This window comes from Meriones unguiculatus, chromosome 1 (genome assembly GCF_030254825.1).
Source record: "Meriones unguiculatus strain TT.TT164.6M chromosome 1, Bangor_MerUng_6.1, whole genome shotgun sequence".
NCBI classification, from domain to species: Eukaryota; Metazoa; Chordata; class Mammalia; order Rodentia; family Muridae; genus Meriones; species Meriones unguiculatus.
Genome location: NC_083349.1, coordinates 197,783,551 through 197,797,803, shown reverse-complemented (window position 1 = coordinate 197,797,803; position 14,253 = coordinate 197,783,551). Strand labels below are relative to the sequence as shown.

The 14,253-nt window shown below is 41.4% G+C and overlaps 1 protein-coding gene across 2 annotated transcripts in view; it reads right to left on the bottom strand.

The window, feature by feature from the left end:
- LOC110559120 (NACHT, LRR and PYD domains-containing protein 4C) overlaps positions 1-13,621 on the bottom strand; it is a 34,618-nt gene extending 20,997 nt beyond the window's left edge. Inside the window, exons 1-4 of one of the 2 annotated variants that reach the window (XM_060375631.1) lie at positions 13,345-13,621; positions 8,558-10,130; positions 3,138-3,296; positions 2,557-2,724 (exon numbers count right to left, since the gene is read on the bottom strand). In XM_060375631.1, the coding sequence (XP_060231614.1) occupies positions 2,557-2,724; positions 3,138-3,296; positions 8,558-10,130; positions 13,345-13,621 (2,177 nt within the window). Of the gene's footprint in view, positions 1-2,556; positions 2,725-3,137; positions 3,307-8,557; positions 10,131-13,344 lie in introns of both variants that reach the window. The other variant, XM_060375636.1, reaches the window with a different exon arrangement.
- Between the last annotated feature and the right edge of the window lie 632 nt (positions 13,622-14,253).

The window sequence follows — 14,253 nt, the reverse complement described above, 5'->3', positions numbered from 1 at the left end:
ACAGGGAACTTCCCAGAGACTCATACTCCAACCAAGGACTATATTCATGGAGATAACCTAGAACCCCTGCACAGATGTAACCCCTGGCAGTTCAGTGTCCAAGTGAGTTACATAGTGATGGGAAGAGAGACTGCCTCTGACATAAACTGATTGGCCTGCTCTTTGATCACCTCCCCCTGAGGGGTGAGCAGCCTTACCAGGCCACAGAGGACGACAATACAGCCACTCCTGATGTGATCTGATAGACTAAGATCAGAAGGAAGGAGAGGCGGACCTCCCATGCAGAGAGAGTGGACAGCCTTGCCTGTCCCTGATTTCAGTGGGATTGATTTTTAAGTTTGTTTCTGTTTAGTTTGATGTTGGCTTTAGGCTTGCTGTATATTGCCTTTACTATGTTTAGGTATGTGCCTTGTATCCCTGATCTCTCCAAGACTTTAAACATGAATGGATGTTGGATTTTGTCAATTGCTTTTTCAGTATCTAAGGAGATTATCATGTGGTTTTTTTTTTCTTTCAGTTTGTTAATATGGTGGATCACATTGATGGATTTCCATCTATTAAATCACCCTTGCATACCTGGGATGAAGCCTACTTGGTCATAGTGGATGATATATTTGATGTGTTCTTGCATTGGGTTTGTAAGTATTTTGTTGAGTATTTTTGCTTCAGTGTTCATAAGGGAGATTGGCCTGAAATTCTCTTTCTTTGTTGGGTCTTTGTGAGGTTTAGGTACCAAGGTGATTGTGGCTTCATTGAATGAGTTTGGTAATGTTCTTCCTGTTTCTATTTTGTGGAATAGTTTGAAAGGAATTGGAGTTAGCTCTTCTTTGAAGGTCTGGTAGAATTCTGCACTTAAACAAACTGGCCCTGGGCTCTTTTTGGATGGGAGACTTTTGATGACTGCTTCTATTTCCTTGTGGGATATAGGACTACTTAATTGATTTACCTTTTCTCAATTCAATAAAATTGTCTATTTCATTTAGATTTTCAAATTTTGTGGCATAAAGACTTCTGAAGTAAGTCCTAATGATTGTTTGGATGTCCTCAGTGTCTGTTGTTATGTCCCCCTTTTCATTTCTGATTTTGTTAATTTGGATAGTATCTCTCTCTGCCTTTTAGTTATTTGGCCAAGTGTTTGTCTATATTGTTGATTTTCTCAAAGACCCAGTTCTTGGTTTCATTGATTCTTTGAATTGTTTTATTTGTTTCTAATTTATTGATTTCAGTCCTGAGTTTGACTATTTTGCATGGAATCATTTATAATCAAATTTATGCTACCAGCAACATCTGAGATCCATCTATATATGCTCAATAGCTACAGGTTTCTCATCTAGCTTACTGTCAGTCAGAATTCTAAATTCTCAGGTTTGAATGCTTGCCATGAATGGTTCAGGAATCACCTATCTATCAGCAAATGGAGTCATGTAACCATAGAACGTATGCTCAGTGTGAGTTGAGTCTAAGGCATTTTAGAATCCACAAAAGCCGAACAGAAGCAATGGTTCAAAAGTATATATTTTCACAGTCAAAGTGTGAACCACTGGGGGATACAAAGTGAGTAAAGTGTAATTAATAAAGAAAAAAGTATGTAACCTTCACATTCCACAGTCAGGCAAACTTTTAAAAATTTAGACTTACTCATTTTTACTTCATGTGTGTTTTGCCTGCATGTGTCTGGGCACCACATGCATGCCTGGAACCTGCAGATGTCAGAAGATTATCAGATCCTCTGGAACTAGAGATACAGATGGTTGTGAACCACCACGTGGGTGCTGAGGATTGAACTCGGGTTCTCTGGGAGAGCAACAAATGCTCTTAACAGCCCAGTGTTTTAAATTTTAAAAATCACATTCATTTATTTATTAATACAAGTGTGCACACATGAGCACATATGCTACAGCATGCAAAAGGACATGTGTAGAATGTGGAATAAAAGAGGACAACCTGTGGAAGTTGCTTCTTTCCTTTCTCCATGGAGGTCCTGGGCTAGAACTGCCTTAACCCACTGATCCATCTCTTTGGCTAGCTCTGATCAGCTCTTAAGTTTGCACATGAACAACATAAAAATAGGACGCAAGTACATAAATTAAAAACTGTGGTCCTGTGGTGGTTTAATTGTCAACCTGACGCAATAGGATCACCTAGAAAGGGAGTCTCAGTGAGGGTTCTCTCAATGGGGCTGACCTGTGGACATGTGTATGGGTGATTCCTTGATGAAGTTAGGTGAGGTGGTATTATCTGCCCACTAGGGGAGGCACCATTCCTCAGGAAAGAGGATCCTGAACTGTATAGGGGTAGAGAAATTTGAGCACTAGCAAGCATGCATTAATCCACTGCTCTTTGGCTCTTGATTGTAGATGTGATGCCACTATGCTTCCAGGTTAGTTTTTCCTACCCTGACTTCCCACAGCGATGGCCTATAAGCTGGAATTTTGAATCCAATAAACCTTTTTTCTCTAATGGTGCTGAGGTCAGGGCATTTTTATAACAGTAAGAGGGATCAAAATTAAGGTGCCTCCTTTGAGGGGAATAGTGATTTGGTGAACACAAACTTACCTCAGATTTTTTATGTTGCATTCTGCCTGGTTCAAAACATCACACAATAGTTTCACATCAGTCTCAGAGAGGAAGGTGAGGCTGAGGTCCAAGTGCAGCAAACTGCGGCTCTGATTTATCAACTCAAAGAACAGGTGAGTATCACATAAGAAGGACACACTATTTACCCTGCAAAACAAACAGAGGTATCCTATCAGTTTATACCCAGTCTAAGCTCTCAGTCTTTGCAAAGATCCTATATCCTATAATGAGGGCATAACTCTAATTTCATAATGCAGTGACACTGCTCACTGGTTCTCAAACTGGCTAATTTTTCTCTTCCATGTGAACTATGTAAAATGTTTGGAGCAATGCTGGCTGTCACACCAGCATAAAGAAAGTGGAACCCTGCACACACTCTAATCATCTTATAACTCATGGGACAGCCCTTGATGAAGAATGGTCAGCAACAGACATTAGTGGTGCACGCTGGTGAGATTCTACTTTAGACTGTAGAAGCCTTCATTTATGCAGTTAGCTGCAAGATGATGGGAAGACTAGACTCCATATTACCACTAAATCAAAGTCCAGCTTTAACTTACTCAAGTACTTGAAGGTTGCAGCTTGGATACATCAAATGATTATACAAGACCAAACAGGCTTGCTCACTGAGATGAGTGTCTTTTACTTGGAGTAGCCGGATATCCTTACTCTTTATGAGCACAGAACATATATGATGCCAACAGACGAGTAACTTTTCCCTGTGATGGAAGAGAAAGGAATACATTTCATTGTTTAAAAGTTAACTCAAGGGGCTGGAGAAGTGGCTTCGTGGTTAAGAGCATTTGCTGTTTGTGCAAAAGCCCTGAGTCCAGTTTCCAGCACTAAGATGGTGGCTCACAACCATATCTAGGTTCAATTCTAGCATTATCTGACACCCTCTCTGGCACCATTGGCACTGTACGCACACAATATACATGCACACATGCAGGATTCACAGCACATAAATGTAGCAAACTGACTCCCTCAACAGAGGAAGGGTAGCCAGCTAAGTCCATTTCATGCTACAGTTCTTAGCCAGATGTGTGGCAAGGTCTGTCGGGATTCCAGCTGTTGTAGCTGGAGGGCAGAGGGTACTTAATGTCTACTGGGTAATGGCCAGAGAACTCTGAGAATCCCACACATTGGGGACCAGGCTTGTCTGGGACTTTCCGCTCCCTTTCCTACTTACACAGCAGCAGAAGAGCACACAGATAGCCGGGTGGTGCTGAAAACCTGCCTTCAAGGCAACCTTGGTGGTTTCAGAATGAAAACTGAGGCAGAGTCCCAAAGCCAAAACCTAGAGCAATAATCTCCCGGCTTAAGCTATAGATGCGACTACTTACACACAGTATATAATCCTGGATAATATATGTGACTTCTCTGCCTCCTTCCTCACTTCTAGCAGAATAATCAAATTTGCCCTATAATGTTTCTTATTCTCTCTCCTGTGTGTGTCATATCAGGTGTGTAGAGGTCCAAGGACAACTTGCAAGAATCCTTAGGTCATCAGACTTGAGGGCAGGCACCATTAATCTGCTGAGCCATCTTGCCAGCTCACTTTATATGATTTCCAAGTATGAAATAAGTCAATCTATTACATGTTTTTGTGTGTACGTTTGTGAGCTCATGCACACGTGTGTGCTCACATATGGAAGCCAAGTCTCTGCCTCCTTAGTGCTGGGATACCTGCTGCTCTGCACAGCCTTCTCAAAAAAAAAAAAAAAAAAAAAAAAAGAAAAGAAAAAAGAAAAGAAAAGGAAAAGAAAGGAAAGAAAGAAAAAAATGTGGGTCCTGCTCTGCACAGCCTTCTCAAAACAAAAAAGAAAGAAAGAAAAGAGAAAGAGAAAGAGAAAAAGAAAAAGAAAAGAAAAAAAAAAAAGAAAAACGTGGGTCCTGGGGATGAAACTGACATTCTCACACTTGTGCAGCAGCTGAGCCATACCCATATTACCCGTAACATTTGACTTTTAAATGGAAGTTTACAGCCAGGAGATCAAGAAAGAGTCTGAGTGTGACACTCACACCTCAGAGGGGCAGGACACGCACTTGACAAATATCATCCCTCTCCATCCTCCCAGTGTGGTGGGTTAATAGCATTGCTGCTTTGATAACAAGGCCACAATAACTAAGAAAAGGAAAGTCCCAAGGATAAGTTCCAGGGCTCCTAAAGAGTCAGCCTATTCTATTGCTACAGAAAGATTGGAAGTTCAAAGCCAGCCTTGATTACAGAACAAAGAGAAGGCTACACCATGTCTCAAAAATAAATGATCTGGGGCTGCAGTTCCTGGTAAAGTGCTAGCCTGGCATAGGCCCTGGATTGTAGCCTCAGGATGGAAAAAAAAAAAGATTCAAGAGATGATAAATTATACACATGTATTTTTGTTTTTTGATTTTCCTTATTGGAGAGAGGATTTCACTCTTTAGATCAGATTTACCTGGAACTCCCTCTGTATGTCCAGACTAATTTAAAATGCTCAGAGATCCTCTTGCCTCAGTTTCCTGAGTGCTGGAGTTGCAAGTGTGGGACCCCATCCATGGCTTAGTGGATTAACATTTGTTATTCTTTAGATACACTGTCTTATGTAGTTTAGGCTTGTCCTGCACTTACTATATATAACCAATGATGACCCTGTGCTTCTGCTCTGCCTCTACCACCTGAGTGCTTGAATTACAGGCATGTACCTATACTCAGTTTTATATGATGCTGGGTAACAAATCCAGGACCCATTGTAACAGGCGGTACTCTGCCAACTGAGCTAATTCCTGTATATATGAATTGATATATCATTGCCACTCCACAAATATGCACAACTAATAAATAACAAAAATAGCCAGTCATGTTGGTACATGTTTTTAATCCTAGTACTCTGGAGACAGGCAGAAGGATAACTGAGTTCCAGGCTTGATACAGCTACATAGTGGGATCCTGTCTCAAAAAACAAAACAACCCCCCCACCAAAAAAAAAACAAAGAAACAAACAAACAAACAAAAAAGAATAAATAGTAATAAGATTTAAGCCTGTTGGATAGGAGACAGTTTAGTGGTTAACTTAAGAGTGATTATGTTTCTTCAGAATAAGAATTTGGATCCCAGAACCCACACTGGGCAGTTAACTATTGCTCCTGGGGATCTGATGCCCTCTTCTGGCCACTGAGTAGCCACATACACATAAAATAAAAATAAATATTAAAAAAGTTGAAGCTGAAACTGGCCCCTGGGGGCTCTGCAGAGACCGATACCCCAACCAAGGACCATGCTTGGAGATAACCTAGAAGCCCTGCATAAATGTAGCCCATGGGAGTTCAGTGTCCAAGTGGGTTTCCAGTAAAGGGAACAGGGACTGTCTCTGACATGAACTTAGTGGCTGGTTCTTTGATCACCTCCCTTTGAGTGTGGAGCAGCCCTACCAGTCCACAGAGGAAGGCTATGAAAGACAGTCCTGATGAGACCTAATAGGCTAGGGTCAGATGGAAGGGGAGGAGGACCTCCCCTATCAGTGGGCTTGGTGAGGGGCATGGGAGGAGGAGGAGGGAGAGGGCCACAGCTGGGCTACAAAGTGAATGAACTGTAATAAATAATTAATAAAAATTTAAAAACAAAGAATGCTACACAGCTGGTAGGGTTGTTTGTATTTTTACTCTGCCTTAAACTTTGTAGGGGGACACACAAGAAGAGGTAAAGGCCGAGGATCTGCTTGCTTCCATGTATGTGGACCTATCTGCATTGCCCCCGTGGCACACCTGGGTTGGCTACCCAGAGGCTATTTAAGCTGTGGGCTGGCTTTCCCCGGGGTCCGAGGATTGTTCAATGTTCCTGAATAAACTGCATTGGAAAAAAAAAAAAGAATTAGAGGGAAGAACGGTTCAATATAAACCCAATTCCTAGTATTTATTCCTGTGTGAAATTGTTGAGAATGAAGACTTTTTTTTATTTCTTTAGTAAATTTTTTTTCATTGTTGAAAATCAGTTGACTGTTATCTGTCAGTTTGGCTGGACTGAAAAAATTCTAGGATATGTATAAGCAAGGCTTTCTGCAGATGTTAGCTCATGAGAACTCTGACCTAATGAGTACATGATCTATTGACAGAGCACAGTCTGAATAAACTGCTGGGGACTGGTAGAACTATGGCAGATAGTGGCTAGCCCAGAAGAGGGCTACTGGGCAAGTGCCTTTGAAGGGTTTATTTTGCCCTGGCTCTTTTATGACACTGCTATTCTAATTGGCTGTCATGATGAGAACTGCTCTGCCACTCCCAACATATGATGAAGGACTCAAATCTCAGAAAATTAAAGGAAAATATTTAGAAACTAAGTCATTTCTGTTATCTGTTCACAGCAACAATATAATGAACAGTGTATAATGAGTACACTTCTATATCCTCCATGTTGCTCTACTGACCTTTATGTCCACAGTCATACTTGTGTGATATTTCTATTATTATGCTCTCTGGTAGATTTGAAGAGCAAGAAACATCTGTCCTTCACAGACACATGTTGATTTTTTCAATGTTATATATATATTTTTTTCAATGCAGTTTATTCAGGAACCTTGAACAATCATCTGACCCTGGGGAAAGCCAGCCCACAGCTTAAATAGCCTCTGGGTAGCCAACCCAGGCGTGCCACGTGGGCAATGCAGATAGGTCCACATACATGGAAGCAAGCCAGATCCTCAGCCTTAGCCAAATGTGGAATTGTTCATGACAGAGAGCACTCACCATCGGGAAGGTGGAAGGCGGAAACCAGCTCCATCTTTAAGGCACAGCATTCCGCAGCTCTCTACAGTTCCCCCTTTTTGTTTTAGACACATCAGGCAAGAGTAGAGGTCTGATCTCTGATATTAGAAATAAACTGGGACTTTGTACCAATGTTCATTTAGGTGTCATCCACCCAAAGAGCATCAGACCCGTCGGATACCTTTTTCTCAGAGGCGGGACCTGGGGCATGAACCCTCATGCAATCAGACATGCTCTTCTCTGGGTCCAAAGCGGCTGACCCTGAGTGCAGTGCTTAGCCTCGCATCCTGAACTACAGCCACCATTGTTACTACCATCTCATTGGCGGCTGTTGGAGCTACCACCACGGCATTAGCCATGAGTCATACTGCGCAGACTGCTCAGACCCTGAATAATCATTTAGCCAATGTAGCTCATGCCTTAGTTGTACATAAAGGAATTAATGCTCAACTAAAAGGAAACTTGATGGTGTTCAATCAGAGGATTGACCTCGTGCAGGAGCAAATTGATACCCTATGGCAAATCGCTCAACTTGGCTGTCAATGAAAATATGCTGGACTTTGTGTCACTAGCATACAACATGAGAATTTTTCCTGTGCTGCAAATCTGTCTAAACAATTGTCGAGCTATATTTTAGGTAATTGGACTGGAGAATTCAATGTTATATTTTTTTATTTGTTTGTTTTGGCGTAGTTTGGATCCTTCAAATTTTATTCTTAATTTTAAGTTTGGTTTGCCAAATTTTATTTAAAAAAAGAAAAATAGGAATTTTGATTGTATAGAATCTTTAAATGATACAAATATTGTCATTTTGCAAATAGTGTTTCCAGCCTTGAAAAAAAAGTTGAAGCTGTTGACAAAAGGTAAATTTGTTGTTTTTCCCCTGAACAGCTCTATTTTGTTTTTAAATTTATTTTTTAAAATGTTTAATTGAAATAGAATTATATCACTCTTCCTCTCCTACACCTGTTGTGCATGCCCAATTCTCAAGCTGACAGCCTTTTTTGTTTTGTTTATATTTATATATGTACATATATACATTTATATATGCACATACATATATACATACATACACACACAACCTGCTGTGTCTGTTTTTCTTGTTTGTGTGTGTTTTCTAGGCTGACCACTTGCCACTGGACAACCAATAGGGGTGAGTTCTGAATCACAAGTCTATATAAATGAACAATACACAAAAGTAGGACTCTAAAAATGGGACAGAAGAGAGAGTAAATGGACTCACATATAGCTTTGTTCATGCTCTTCATGTAGGACATTTTGGGTTGAAAACGATAGTTTCTTCAGTGCAGAACAATGTCTTAGGCAGTAGGCGACAACCATAAAATCAGAATAATTTTTAGCCACAAAGTTAATCTGTTCCATACAGCTCATTGCTTGCACTAAGAAGGCCTCATCCTCCATCTCAAACAGACAGTAAAATAACTTCATGCTGTCTATTTGTTCTTGAAGCTTTCTATCATCACTTATGGTTTCAAGGCACTGATTTAACTGATGTTTTATATCCTGAGACAACTGGTAGCCAAAAAACATCACTAGCTTTTCTTGTTCTGATTCGTGCAAAAGGCCAAAGATGAAACAGCCCAAATAAATCCACTGTACTTTGACTTTCTTTAGAAACATAAACATGAGTGTCTTTACACATTTAACATCCTGACTAGGGTGGTCCACGTGGCTCTTTAGCAGATAAAAGACAGCAGCACAGATCTCCTGGACAGATGGGTGGAGGAATATGTAACAGTTTTCAGGTTCCCTGCTCTTTAGAAGTATCCTCATGTCCAGCAGTGTGGAGATGTCAGAACTAATGATCCCATTTCTCCTGAGAGCCTCCTCGCTGAACACAAATGTGTCAGTCCACATACCCTCTGCAGCCAGGGAGCACAAGCCTTGCAGCTGAGCTTGGCTTTTCTTACTTGGATGACGGGCACTTCGGGGAATGAACAAATTGAAGATGTGAGTGGTATACAGGGAGGTGGTACGTCGGCAGATGGCGACTGGCTCTCTTCCCTTCTCTATTTCTTTCTTCAGACAAGTAGCCACCATCCAGCAGATCAGAGGGACCTCACACAGAGTAAACAGATGCTCATTTTCTCTCACAACACTGTAGGCTTCCTGGGCTCTGTTCCTATCCTCGAACAAGCTGTGGAAATACATCTTAATACTGTTCTCACTGAATCCTGACATTACTTTTACATTTGTGCACTCAAGCCTACCCTCCATTTTCTCAAAAGCCTCTGGTGTACCTGAGATGAGGAGAGAGGATTCAGGGAGTAGCTTCCTCCTGAGCAAACTGCTCAGCAGTATATTCACTGGCTGCTTCTCCATCCAATTATCACACAACTTCGATTCCCGTTCGGTGAAATCACATTTCATCCCTTCCAAGCTGTCAATGATAAATAAGAGTTTCTCAGGTTCAGATAATATCTCCACTATGGGAGCTGAGGGGCTGGGCCACTCTCTGGAGATCAGTTCAGCCAGGCTTGCTGTCTTCAACTGCTTCACATCGTCACAGCAGAAGTAGAAGATGTAGGAGAATTTGTTCTGAAACACATGGCCATCTGACCAGGCCAGCATCAACTTTGCCAACAACAGGGACTTGCCAATTCCTGCCACTCCTTGCAGGAACACCGTCTGTGGCTTCTTTCCAGTTGTCTTTGATAAAAGAAGGTCCTCAAAATGATCATAGTCTTCCTGGGTCAATTTCTCCTTAAACAAATCCTCAACTTTGATACTGAACTTTCTGGACCAATCTTGGGTCAGCTTTTTCTTCAAATGAGCTTGATATATCTTTGGGTTTCCTGAGTGAGTGTGCACAAGAAAAAAATTCCACAACATATCAAAGTTAAGTTATACATTCACCCATATATAACTGATTTTGATATTTTAATTCTCAGATGTACCCTTATAAAAGATTTATTTTTAATTATGTGTGTGTTGGTGGGTTCTTGGGGAGGTCAGAGGTGTTAAATCCCTGCCTGGAGCTTAGTTACAGCTGTCCATGAGCCACTCCACATGGACCTCACTGAACTCAGGTCCTCTGCAAGAGTGGGACATTTTTCTAGCCAGTGAGTCATTTCCTCAGCATCCTTATGATGCATGTTTGTAGGAATCTGGGAGCTGTGGGACCAGAACACTGGTTAATATAAGATTGTCTCTGGCCCTGGATCACAGCTTGCATTTCTGTATGTATGAATGCTGTATTGTTAAACTGTTGTGTGCTGATTCAGAGGCTGGCACTGGAATGGGGGTTGCCCCTCTTCCTCATTTCAGACCCAAGCACATGTAAGTCAAAGGCCTTGGGTGGGTTCTTGTCTGGGAACAGACTGACCCCCAACTCTAATAGAAAGGGAAGAGAATAAAAGAGCTCAAGAGTAAAAATACCATGCCATCCAGAACAGCTAAAAAAAAAATGAAGCATTTCTAGCAGATTTTATGGCCCTTCATCCCATGATATAAAAATGCCTGCAATGGATAAAGAAGCCTGAACTAGAACCATGGGAAACTTGACCATGAAGAGACAGCTCAATTGGCAGCTCCAACTGACTCCACCTTCCCCAGCTGGTTTCTGCTGGATGTTGTGAGAGCACAATTTGATGATGTTATGAGAGCCTGATTTGACAATGTAACCTTCCTACCATTATTTGCTCTTTCAATTGGGAATATCACTCGAAAGGATATTTTTCTCTGCTTGGGAACTCCAGTTGTCTGTCTTAAAGAGGAATCCCTAGTCAATCTCTACTGGTTGTTTTGAGTACCAAATTTGATGTTTTGCTATCTATCTAATTACCTAATCACTTATCTCCCTCATTTGCTATTTATTATTTTACTTTGACTTGCTATGTAATTAATAAATGTATTCACTCAAAACCCAAAGCAAGGCTATCAAAGATAATGCTCTGGACTACATACATCCCTGTGCTGTGCACAGCTGCTCTACTAGGAGAGGAGAAAGAACAACTAGGTGTGACAGACTACACAGCCCCCCAACCTCCACATGAACATTTGTCAACCCGTCACCCACACAGGTGCATATACCGAAGAGAGTGTAATTACAGACAGAACTGTAAAAAAGACCAAATCACTGTCAACAGAAGAGTGACTACATAATAATGAAAACAGGTAGTATCACACTGACATTAAGGGGCTGGAGAGATGGCTCAGTAGTTAAGAGCACTGGCTGTCCCTGAAGAAGACCAGAGAATGGTTTCCAAAACACACGTCAGGTGGCTCACAGCAGCCTATAACCTAGCTCCAGAGGGTCTGGCCTCTGCAGGCACGACACTTGTACATATAATCCCACAGACATACATGTAATTTTAAAAAAGATACCTTAAAATGTTCAACACACACAACTTCCATATATATGGTATGAAAGCAAAAAGGGGACCATTTAGGGGTCCAGAGGGAACTAGTGGGAGGGAGAGATGAGGGAGTCACCATGGAGGAATAGTGTAAGCAAAACACAATAATACATACATATACATTCACACACAAACACACACACACACAATTTATATTGAAATTGTTGAATTTTGAATTGTTTTGTATGCCAAGTATAACAATTTTTAAAAGGTGCTCAATAAAATAAAAGGCAGGTTGGACAGTCAGTGAAGACTGAGGAAACCAAGGCAAACTGCAGATGTAAAATGCCTTAACTAAATTTAAGAATCAAAAGATGTGGGCTGATGAGATGTCTTAGGGGCATTTGCCATCAAGCCTGACAACCTGAATCTAGTCCTCGAAATCCAAATGAGAGAAACAGAATGTTTCTCAAATGATGTCCTCTGACCTCTACTTGTGTACCAAGGGCATATGTGTATACACACAAATAGTAAATGTAAAATATGTTAAAGGAAGCCAACAGGTGGATTTCTTAATGATTAGAAATAGCTGAGCAAGGAATGAAGGGCCTAAGGACAGCTAGAAAGAAAAGCCAGCCTGAAATACAGAAAGAAAACCAACAGGTAGGCTTATCATAGACACTGGCACCTCAAATACAAAGAAATGAACTGACCTGTAAAGCATCCATGATCTCTATATCAGGATAAACATAAATGTGACTCTTAAAATCAGTGCTTATGAAACACAGCTTTTCCATTATAAGCTTTTGCTTGTTAAAGGTCAAAACAGACACAGCCACAACAAAAACTGAGAAATCTTGTTTCACGCTGTGTTACACAGTTGTTTAAAATACATGGTGTGCATGTGGGAGGGGGAGTGAGGGGAGGAGTACAGTACACATGCTTGTGGAGGCCAGAGGTTGACACTGGGTGTCTTCTTCAACTGCTCTTCACTTTAAAAGAGATTTATTTGTTTGTATTTTATGAGCGTATTTGTCTGTCTGTATGTATGTGTACCAGATGTATGCTGTGCCTGCAGAGGACAAGAGATGGCATTGGATCCCCTAAAATTGGAGTTACAGGTGGTTGTGAACCACCATGTAGGTTCTGGACACTGAGCCCAAGTTCTCTGTAAGAGCGGGTGTTCTTAACCACTGAGACATCTCTCCAGCCCCTCCATTTCATTTTTTGAGACAAGTTTTTCAGCTGGCTTAGGACTTACCAAGCTGACTGGTCAGCTTGCTACCATGCCTGACTTTTCTGTGGTTGCTGAGATCCGAAGTCAGATTCTCATGTTTACACAGCAAGCACTTTATAGACTCAGCCACCCTCCTTGACCCCAAAAATACAGCCTATAGCAGGTGCTTTCTGTTGCTGTTAGCCTAAATCCACAGTGCTACCATTTCCCTCTAGAGTTAAGTCTCCAGTTTAGATGTGAGGGGAAAATTACTGATCCTCTGGGTAGAAGTTTAGCGATCTTGGTTAGGGGATGATACCCTCATGTTTGGCCACACAGACTCGAGCTAACATGTCCACATGAAGCTGCCTCCTTCCTCCAGGAGAAAAATACCCCATGACACCTGCTGTTTCTATGATGAACGAGCATGAAGAAATAGCTATCTCAACTATGACACAATCCTCACTCACTACAAAGAAGCTTTGACAAACTCACCAGCAATCTCTTTTGCTGCCTTCTCACTGAGATCCTTCCTGTTGATCTTCTGGAAGATTTGGAAGGCTATATTCCAGGCTTGCTTCTCCTCATAATGTTTCACCAGTAAGTTGGCAAGTTCTTCCCGAGATGCCTTCTTCATTTTGGTCCAGGAAATCTGTTTCAGCCCCACCTGCAGAATCTCCTGTTTGAGGAACTCCTTAAACTTCATAAATTCCTTCTTGTTTAGCTCTTCCAAGTACCACATAAGGCCAAACTCAGAAAAGAAAGATGCCATCCTGTCTTAAGGAAGATAAACACGTCTTCAGAGAGATGAGTAGCAGGAGTAAGAATCAGACAGGATCTGTGGAAAAATCAGGTAAGCAGCTGAGTTACTTTAAAAATGGGGTCAAAGGGCTGGGGAGACAGTTGAGCTGGTAAAGTGTTTGCTGCACAAATATAAGTTGGATCCTCAGCATTTATGTAAGGAGGAGGGTGTGTAGCCACAAACCCTTCCACCTAAAGTATTACCAGCCTGTAAAATGTGCTGGGGTACAGAACTTGTGGGAGTGGTCAAACAATGACTGGTCCAACGTGAGGCGCACGCCATGAAAGGGAGCTCAGACCTAACACTGCGTGGATGGCCAGGAACTGCATGGTGGGCTCAGAGACCCAGGATAGAATCAAACACAATTTGCAAAAAAAGAAAAAAGTCCTTCCCAGATCCCACCATTTTCCTGCAAATTTCATGATTTCCTTATTTTTTATTGCTGAGTAATATTCCATTGTGTAGATGTACCACAATTTCTGTATCCATTCCTCCACTGAGGGACATCTGGGCTTTTCCAGCTTCTGGCTATTACAAATAAGGCTGCTACAAACATGATTGAGCAAATGTCTTTATTGTGTACTTGAGCCTCTTTTGGGTAT